Genomic DNA, 10,849 nt, shown 5'->3' with positions numbered 1-10,849 from the left:
GTTTTCCTTCTAAACTCTTGAATCTACCTTGTATATTGTTACTGCCTCCCACGTTTGGTAGCTGTGGGGATGGTCTAGACCGCCCATTCTTCTAAGTTTATAGCAGTATCAAATTCATTCCACTAAAATGACAGTGTTTTCCTTTGTCCGTATGTGTTTTATAAGATAGTAATTATTTCTTAAATGGCTACTGTTGCCTAGACAAATGAGTCTCTCGCTTCAGTGGGGCTCGCAGTACTCCTGTAATGGGAGACTCGGAACGGCTTTATGTAATAAACCTGGGGCTGGATCAGGAGACACAATACAGAGGGCCAGTGAACAGAAGGGCCTCATCCCTGGGCGTGTCGGGGGAGGGGGGCGGGCGCAGCCATCTAACTCGTGGCTTGAGGGTGAAGGAGAGGTATGGCCACCCTTCTGGTGCCTTTGTGATCCTGCTTCAGCTCTTGGGAAACAGGCACACCACCTCCCCAGCCCATTGACCTAGCCAGTCAGGGAGAGGGTCCTCAGCAGAGGCAAACTGCCCCCAAACAGAAGAAACTTGTTTCTGAGACTGTTATCGTGAGCTGTAGCGAATCATTTGTTCATATCCCATTAATTCATTATGACAAAACCTGTTTAGCGCTGCCTTCCCCACCTGCCTGGAAGTTCTCCTAGAAGAGAGTCTTAGCCCAGCATCCTTCCCTTCTTGTTCTTGCAGGCACTCATATGGCTGAGGCAATGGCGTTGTGTCTGGTGTAAGCAAACCCAGACAGTGGGCAAGCATGAAACCCAAGCACAGAAAGATAGCCACAAGACAGTGGACCAGGAGTGCTGTGGCCTACCGCACTAGGTCTGCTTCCGTGACCACGATGTCTCTGAGTAAGAAGGGCAGGCCATCTCTGCAGAAGCAAAAGAGAGCCAGGCCTTCCCTGGCCCTGAGTAACATTATCGGCTGCAGAATTTCTCATGGATGGAAAGAAGGAAATGAGCCCGTCACCCAATGGAAGGCCATTGTTCTAGACCAACTGCCGACAAATCCCTCTCTCTATTTGGTGAAGTACGATGGGATCGACTGTGTCTACGGCCTGGAGCTCCAAAGCGACGAAAGGATTTCAAAACTTAAGATCCTGCCTAATAAGGTGTCATTTCCTCAAGTGACAGACACCCACCTCGAAAACACCATAGTTGGCAAAGCAGTAGAGCACAAATTTGAGGGCAAAAATGGCTGTAAAGATGAGTGGAGGGGGGTGGTCCTGGCCCAGGTGCCCATCATGAAGACCTGGTTTTACATCACCTACGAGAAAGATCCGGTCCTGTACATTTATCAGCTCCTAGATGATTACATTGATGGTAACCTCCGCATCATGCCAGAGTCTCTTCCAACAGAGGTGAAGTCAGAAGTAGGCAGTGATGTCTTGACAGGTAACTCCGTACAGTACACCCAAGGCGATGGAACCAAAAAGACCGGCAAGGTCATTTACCAAGTTCCAGCCAAACCTTCTGTGCATTTCATCAAGTTTGATGACGACACCCATATCTACGTCTACGATTTGGTGAAAAAGATCCGTTAAAGAGAAATTCACGAAGTGTGGGAAGACAGACGTATAACGCATAGAATTGTGGGGGGAGGGGGGAATGTTTGATTTTTTTCTCGGTGTCAGATGCCTAAGGGTCTCCAATAACCCTGGTATCTTTTCCAATGGAATTTGTTTTACTCTAAAAATAAAAATTTGTGAACACGAAAAGAGATGGGGTGTGTCTGGTGGATGGGACATCAGAGGAGACATGTCAACTCAGGCTATGAACAGTACATCTAATGTCACAATAGGCTAAAAATAGAACAGGACTTAGAACAGGGAGCTGGAGGTGGGGGTTGGGGGAGACAGCATGGCTGTATAGGAATCAATGGAGAGGGGCCAGAAAGAGATAGACTCTCTGGGGGAGGGGTGGAGTTTGAGGAAGGAACGAACATACAATTGAAAAGGGAGTGACAGATAACAGAGTGGGATCTTGAGACTTTTGGGGAAGCACAATAAGCTGATCAAAGAAGGACACAGCATAGACTCAGAATCGGGGGAAACTGGGTTTGATTTGGCTAATAAAGAAAGTCATCTTGTCTCTTACAATTTATTTTATTGTTTTTAATTATATGGATGGGGGCAGGGTGTGTGGATGTGGGTACAGGTGACAACAAAGGTGAGCAGAGTCAGGTCCCTCAGAGCTGAAGTTACAGGTGGTTGTGAGCCATCAGACATGGATGTAGGGAAACAAGTGCGGGTCCTCTGTGAGAGCAGAAAGTGCTCTGAACCACTGAGCCATCTGTGAAGCCTCCTAAAGTCTCTTAAACAAATCCAATATTCATAGAGATGATACAAAGATGGAATTGATGGTGATCTGGGGAGAATTAAAGGACTCATAGGGGAGTTGAGAACACTGAGGACAAATGAATTCCAAGATGAAATGACTGAAGGAGTTCTCAAAATCTGGGGGGAGGGGATGTGAAACAGGGAACCCAGGGAGAACAGGGAGTTTCTGGAAAGAGTTGAACTTGGGCCATACCCATATTGGCTTTCTTGACTCTACACAGAACCCGTCAGTCACTACAGAAGATGGGTGTGGGGTTCGTGCATCCAACAAAGACTTTTGATCAAAATAACTCAGACTAATGAATCCAAAGCTAAGTCTATATTCACAAGACTCCTGAAAACATCATAAAACCCATTGTTTTGTATGATTACTTCTAATCCTTGAAACTACTGCCACTCCCTGGTGACTAAATATTAAAATTGTAAGAGTCTGAGGGCCCTTCTTATTCAAACCACCACAGATACAAGGCTTCCTCAGCCCAGCCTCATCTGACTAGTGAAGACCTTGCCCACAGTGGTGGGCCCTCCCACATCAATCATTACTCAAGAAAATGTCCCATAGCTTTATCCAGAGGCCAATCTGGTGGAGGCAATTCTCCTGTTGAGGTTTTGTCTTCTCAGGTAACTCTAGATTGTCAAGATGACAAAACCCAATGATGTTTATCTTACTTCATGTCACACATTTCTGCAGTCTCCACACACACACCACCAGCCCCTCTGTTCTGTCTTTGCATCCGATTCCCTGTGTGGAAGAAGTGAGGAGAAGCTACTGTCACCAAAGTGAGTACCCAATGGTGTGTGATGAAAAATGAATAAGTTCTACAGCCTCCTGTCCCCTAGTGATAAACCTTCTAGTGTATACTACACTTACTGGGAGACACCCCAACACAACCAATTCCCAGTTGGCCATTGGGCATTTAATGGGTCAGAGTAGACCAAAGAACCAAAAGGCCACAACCTATTTCATCTCTCAATAGGAGACATGGCCCTTTCCCAAAGCCTATGACTCTGTTCTTATCTCATACTCAGACATGACAGTACAAACTATATAAAGCGAGTCTTGTATGGATTCTATGCCTCTGCTCCATAAATCCTCGTGGCTTCTGCCATTGTACTTTGTAAAACTTAACCCCTTCCATGAGTACAATCCTCAGTTGTCCCAATAAACATTGAGAACCACACTCTCTCCATCTTTGTCCTCAGCCAATTGTCCAACTGCCAGTCAACTCAGCTATGACCAGCAAACCCTCATTGAGAGATCCATTTGACTTGATCTTTATGGAACAGTGTGTCCTCCCTTTGTGGCTGCACTGCAGTCTGACTCATCTGCAATAAAACCCATTACAAAGTTATGACAAATACCAAGTCACAAGACAACCACCCCAGTTGGCCCAGCCTTTTCAGGAGCTTTATTGAAGCATAATTTACATACTAAAAATCCATTTAAGTGTGTGATTTAATACTTTTAAAGCAAATTTACAGCTTCCTTTTTATACACATTTTCCACTAATTCATGTGATATTGAAGTCTATTAAAATACAGATGTGAAGTCAAGGGAAAGATCAGAGTGGGAAGCAACAAGGCTCTTGTTGTCACTCAGACAACAGATATTTTGGCAGAATCTTCATGATAGAACCACTTGAGAATATTGAGCTAGCTCTAAGCTTGCAGCTTTACGACAAAAAGCTGAAAAGATTAAAACCATGGTTCCTCCTACATCAAGTCTAGATCTGACCTTGTTCAGTCAGCATCACTAACGGCCACGTTTGTGTCAGTCACCCTTTTCTCACTGTCACAAAGTATCTGGCAACTTAAAAAGAAATGGACTTATTTGGGTTCACGTATTTTGGTATTTTGGTCCATTGGTCACATGGACCATGGAAAGGAGCATGATGGAGCACAGATGTTCACTTCATTGGCAGGAAACAAACACAGGAAGGGAACAAAGACAAGAAATACTCTCCAAAGCCATGTCCCAAATGAACAACTGTAGTGAGATAGCTCTGTGGCACTGACCACGCCCATTGGGGGTGGAGCCATGGGCGGAGTGACCTGATTTGGACATGCAGTCCTATGTGCTTGCAGGAGACAAATATAAAAGACTGCTTGACCTTGCCAAGTCAGGGTAAGACAGACATTCTACCTCCCTGCTGTTGTTGTGGTCTGTCAAGTTCTCTTGGCCTTAGCCCAATCTGGGTGTACCAACGTGGCTGTGAGACCTAGGGTGACTGTTCAGGTGGCTTGCTGTTTCTGTCCTTGCTGCACCTTTTGGAAGGTGTCCATCCGCATTTCCTGTCTACTCTAGTATTAATTTCCTTCTCAGGTCTGGATGAGGTTAAAGATTAAACTATCACAACTATTATTCTCTCTTCCTAGTTAGATATATTAGGTGCTAGACTTATGTTTTCCAGCTTAGGACAACTCTATTGTAAACTCCATATTGCCCTCACCCTAGGACTAGATATGTAGGTCATTTTGTTCTCGATTTTCCTTTTCTTAGAGCACACTTGTTATTCACTGTTTTGTATATAGTTTTGTATTAAGCCTAAATCTTTTCTTTAGACTAAAAGGGGAATTGTAGTGAGATAGTTCTGTGGCACTGACCACGCCCATTGGGGGGTGGAGCCATGGGCGGAGCGACCTGTGGAAGGAGGTCGGAGGGGGCCAGGAAAGGCGCTCTCTTTCTGGCGTGACTCAGACAGGAGAGGATCGGGTTGAATTTCCTGGTGTTCATCTGTCTAGGTTGTAAGTTATTTCTCCCTGAATAAACATCTATCCGGCCTTCTATTCGGCCTATTTGTTTATCCTGATCCTTATTTACCGAGATAAACAACTCCCTCACCAAGCCCCTATCTTCAAGTTTCTCCCCACCTCCAAACACTATCAAGTCACAAATCCATTAATATATTAATTCAATGATTACAGCCCTCTGGGTTCAATTACCTTTGAATATTGCACTGGAGGTTTGGTACCTTCAACATATAAGCCTTTGGGGGACATTTCAAACCCAAATCACAACAGCATCCATCACATGAATCCCAGAGATGGGATCCCTCTGATCTCTACAAGGGCATCTCTGTCCAGAAGTTCTTAAAGGGAAGCCTCCAGTGAAACAGCTTCAGAACCACCCACAAGCTTTTAGAGATACAAGTTCAGGGCCCTAGTCCCCATCCATGTGTCAGAAACCTGGAGGACAGGCCCAGCAGGTTGGCAGAGGTTTAAACTTTGCCTCGCACTAGAAGCAGCTGGGAAGATTTCTAACAATCTCCTGTTTCTGGTGCTGAGTCACATCATGTCTGTATTGCATCATATTGTCTGGGGTGAGACTCTATCAGCAGTCAGTTTTAAAGACCCACAATGTGTTGGTTTGACTGTGAAATGGAACATCTACAACATGGGGGGGGGGCAGAGTCTCAAGAACCATCAAGGAAGAGAGGGTAGAAAGATTGTAAGACCCAGAGGTCAGTGAGAACTGGAGACAATGTGTCTTATGGACATGACAGGACCACTGTTGCTGAATTCACAGCAGCTGTGTTTGCCTGCACAAAATCAAGCCAGTCAACACTCCATCATAAAGTGGGGAGGGCCTCATCATCCCTCACCCTTAGCTGAAGAGCTACGGACAATTGATGGGAGAGGGGGTGGTCTCCAAAGGTGTGGCTGGTGCTAGGCTGGACATGCTCCAGTGTGCATAAATTACTCAGTGGGTTAATATGGAGGAGAGGGAAGGAGATGTGAAGTTGGGAGGGGCTGGGTAGGTGGGGACGGATCTGGGAGGAGTTGGGAAGAGAAGCTGGGAGTGAATACAATCAGCATATACCGTAAGAAGTTCTCGAGGAATTAACAAAAGTGGTTTTTAAAATACTGCATCTGTACTGAACATATACAGACCGTTTTTTCTTGTAACTTCCCAAATAACAGCTCCTTGTAGAGTAATTGGACTGCATTAAATACAAAAGTAATTTAAAATGTAGGATGATCTGGGGGAGGGGGTGACGCAGGAGTAAAGTGTTTGCTACACAAGCATGAGGACACGAGTTAAAATCCCCCTCACCCACATAAAAAGCCAAGTGTGTGTTCACATTTGTACCTATAACTCCAGTGCTAAGGGAGACAGGGACAGGGGGATCGCCAGGGCCTGCTGGCAGCCAGCCTAACTCCAAGTTCATCAGGAGACCCTGTCATGGGGGAAAAATGGACAGTGAAGGAACAGGACAGGTTATGTTATGTCCTCCTGTGGCCTCTGCACTACATGTACAAGTCTATACATATAGCATGCACACACATAAAGAGGTGTACAAGAATACTGCATCGGGTATATGGAAACATAATGGTATTCTAGCCAAGGGGCCTGAAGACTTGGATCACTGGGGACCCTGGAGCCAACCCTCCAGAGATACCATAGGCAGGTGTATCTTCTTCCTGTGCAAATGAAACCTTGGTTGGTTGTGTATCTGGTGGCTCCACAATTCTCCTCCTCTAGCTCTTGTTCACGGCACAAAATGCTCTGAAAATGCTGAAAGAGTGAGAACTAAAGGCTTCATCAGGGTTTCTAGGCTTGTATTAAAATCATATTTGTCACGTTTTATTAAACAGAAAGGAAATCTTCAGCCCCCAGCAACAATTGGCTCAATCATGTTGGCTTCTGTTTCATCCCACCATGAATAGCAATTAATTTCACATCAATAGTTTTCATGCTTTGAACTAAATCAGGATGAAGAGATATGTTTCCGTACCAACAAGTAACGCCAATGTGGATAATCAAGTAGAAAAGCAAGGGGATGTTAGGATTCCTTTGGCTTATGCAAGAGTGATGGCTGATTGGAAACTTGTTATGCAAATAACCCTAACCCCTAAGAGATGAAATATAACAGTAAAAAATGCACTACCAAATGGGATGGACAGTTGCTACTTGATTTCTTTTTTAAATACTGTAGTGGCTTGAATAAGTGAAGCCCTGATAGCTCTTACATTTGAATATGTTTGGCTTCCAGTTGCTGGGCTGTTTAGAAAGGATTAGGAGGTGTGGTCTTGTTGAAGGAGCTATGTCACTGGGGGGTGGGCCTTGAGGTATCAAAAGCCCACACCAGCCCCATATTTCCTTCTCCCTGTCTCCTCTCCCTCAAGCCCCACCTCTCTCTCTGCCTGCTGTCTGCCTATTAGGATGGGAGCTCTCAGATACTGCTCCAGCACCATGTCTGTCTGCCTGCCTGCCTGCTGCTGTGCTGTCTTCAGAATGGTCATGGACTTCATTCTGAAACTGTGAACAAGCCCCCAATAAAACACTTCCTTTTGTAAGTTGCTTTGATCATGGTGTCTCTTTACAGCAATAGAATAAAAATTAAGACATACATATTCCTGCTTATTTTTCTAATAGTTCTCTATTTATTTCACAAAAGTTACCTTTTGTCCATTGAACAGTCTGAAGAATAAGTTCAAAAGAGATGGAGAGATGTCTCAGACAATAAGAGAGCTTGCTGCTCTTATAATGGACTACAGTCTGGTTCCCACTTCTGCAGGTATCTGCACTCACACACACACACACACACACACACACACACACACACACACACACACACACTCACATATACATACACACATACATGCTCACAAATATTCACACACCAACAGACACACACATATTCAACTATACACATTCATATACACTCACATAAGCATACACACTCACAGATATTTACGTACATATACACAAACACATACATACACACAAATTCATACGCATTCACATATACACACTCACAAATATTCACACATATACACCAACAGACCACACATATTGATACATACACATATTCATACACATTCACATATGCATACATGCATCATAAATGCACACTCACAAATACACACACACACACACACACACACACACACACAAGTCAATCCTTATTTATGAGTATTTTAGATTCAGCCAGGGACCCTGCAATTTCATTTGGTTCACCTGATACCTAAGCTCACAGCACATGCCTTTTCCTACTTCTTGCTCTAAGAAGTATGTGTAAAGCATCTGCAAACGCATTGCATCTCACATTATTCTCTTCTTCATCTTAAGGAATCTCAACTGGCACAGAATGAGATGCAGGGAACTTGTTTTAAGTAATTTCCTTTTGTATGTGGGTCACTTACACCTCAAATCACAAAGGAGGAAAAAACAAACAAACAAATGTGTGTCCAAATGCCAATACCAAACTCATATTCATTTACCTTAATAAATGCTGGCTTTGGAAATTAGAATTCAGGAGGAGATGAGACTTTTGAAGAACTCTTATTCTCTGGCAGGATATGGCATTTCTAGTCTCCTGGAAAGGGATACCGATAGAAAAAGACAGAAGGTAGATTGCTTTTGCCCACAAGTCAAATAAGAAGCATTTGATAATGATGGACATAGAGGGGCTCACTCCACATCTACAAAAGAACAAAGAAATATGGAGAGCAAGGAGGCATCTGGGGAGCTTTCTATACCTTATTAGTATTAAAAAATTCCTGAAGTCAGGAAATGACATTCAACAAAAGAAATAACTGCATTTCCATTAGGCAGAACTGTTTTAAAATAGTCTTCATTTTATCCGTGGAAGGGATCTGGACCAGCAGGGTCAGTTTGTAGATGACTAAAGTCATTCCCATCAAAAATATAAGGATAATGTGGATTTTTTTTTAAAAAGGGACTTGAATAAAATTAGAAATTTTACCTATTGGAGGGGGAAAGTAGTATCCTAGAAAGAGATAAAGGAGTGTCAGAACTCAATATTCGATTTTTTCAATAAAGACCATACTGGTAACTCGTGTGTGTTGGTATCAGGAGAAAAAAAAAAAAAAAACGCAAGCTGGATTTCTTGATTTAGAGAGATTGTAACGCCAATGAAAAGAGCGGTCCTCAGATTTTCAAAAGGCATGAAAAAGCCACCATGGAGGTACTGCATTTTGTTTCAAAAGCCTTGGTTCCCTGTCTGCAGGAACACAGAGTCTCAAGGGAAAGGCCTGAGACCTCCTAGAGATAACCTCCAACAACTTCTGAAACCACGCCCACAGAAGGAAGCAGCTTTTCTTGGAAGACAGAGCAAGGAAAGTTGAAAAGTGAAGGCCATGTACTGATCGATAGCTGTAATAGAACAATGGCAGCTGGTTCAAGGACCGAGGCAGCCATCAGTGAGGAAGCCATGAGCTAAGAGGATTTGAAAAGATAGTATAACACAGACTTCACAGAAGCCAGTATAGACTCGTAGGGTCTGCGAATTTAATCTCACACACTTTAGGCAGAAAAAAAGTCAAACACAGGGATCCCTCTGCTCAGCCCAATGGAACTCTGGGACATGCTCCAAATGGCCCATGTCAAGACTCAGTGTAGATGATGGAAACCTGTGAGAAACCAGAACTACATCATGGAAGCTCTGTGAGAGTAACAGCATGGCACCAGAAATGGCTCAAGCCAGCGCCATCATTTGGGGAAAAGAAAAATCACACCGCACTGGAAGCAATCATTGTCAAGGCCTGTGTTTGGGCCGAAGTGAATGTTGCTACGCCACAGTCAACCAATAATCACTGCCTACAGGTATCTGCTGAGCTCACGAGATGTGGCTGACACAAATGAGGAAATTATTTTTAAATTTAAACATAACTTCTACTTAAATCAATAGTTTCAAGTGTCTAGTGGCTGTTTTTAGCACAAGCTTCCAGATTATGTGGTTTCTCAGGCAGACAAACCCCCCACAGGAAGTGTGTTTGAAACCTCAGAGGTTTCTAACACAAAAGAGCAAGCTAAAATAAGAAAAACTCCCAGCACTGGGGAAACAGTTTGAGGCCCAACCTGGTCTACAATGTGAGTTCCAGGACAGCCAAAGCTATACAGACAAATCCTGTCTGGAAAAACCAAAAACAATGTAAAACACAAGAAAGGCATGGATGTGGGGTGAGGTAAAATGAACAAGAGGAAATCTGCAAAACAGAGAAGGAAGAATCCAAAATACTTGTCCATAAAAGACCAGCAATGAGGGAAACCGCTCCTGAGACCAGCCTTGTTTCCAGGGCTTATCACAGCAAATCATCAAAGACAGAATAGTCCCTGTGGATAATCTCAGAAAGGTACACACACACACACACACACACACACACACACACACACACACACACACACACCCCACAGACCCCAGCTATGGAGGATTTGCAGAAAGGCATCCATTATATGACCTGAAGATTTGGTGCTAAATCACATGAGCTTTGTGTAGGAAAGAGTGCCAACCAAATCTTGCAAGTTTTAAAACCATCTGTGTGCTTCCTCTCCCCCTTAGCTATGGGGTATCACATAGACGGCTGTCACTTCTGCCTTGGTTTTATTTTTACTATGAATCTCTCTTCTCCCCCCAAGACTCCCATTCGGAAGGACCTTGCAGAACATTTTCGTCTAGTGAGGCAGGAAAAATAAAATGAAAAAGAGGCTCAGTACTATATAAAACATCAAAAACAAGGCATACTTAACCTCCACATAC

At 43.7% G+C, this 10,849-nt stretch overlaps 1 protein-coding gene across 1 annotated transcript; it reads left to right on the top strand.

Moving 5' to 3' along the window:
• The first annotated feature begins 703 nt into the window (after window positions 1-703).
• Window positions 704-1,724, top strand: LOC127236950 (spindlin-2). The gene has a single exon (XM_051204944.1). The coding sequence runs from the start codon at window positions 762-764 to the stop codon at window positions 1,548-1,550; it is 789 nt and encodes a 262-aa protein (XP_051060901.1). The 5' UTR covers window positions 704-761; the 3' UTR covers window positions 1,551-1,724.
• Window positions 1,725-10,849: the final 9,125 nt, after the last annotated feature.

The sequence above is a fragment of the Phodopus roborovskii genome, unplaced genomic scaffold (genome assembly GCF_943737965.1).
Source record: "Phodopus roborovskii unplaced genomic scaffold, PHOROB, whole genome shotgun sequence".
Taxonomy (NCBI): domain Eukaryota; kingdom Metazoa; phylum Chordata; class Mammalia; order Rodentia; family Cricetidae; genus Phodopus; species Phodopus roborovskii.
Note: the sequence above shows the minus strand (reverse complement) of the source record. Positions and strands in the feature narration are given on the sequence as shown.

Coding starts and splice junctions, on each gene's coding strand:
- LOC127236950 (XM_051204944.1), top strand. CDS start 762: ATGAAACCCAAGCACAGAAAGATAGCCACAAGACAGTGGACCAGGAGT.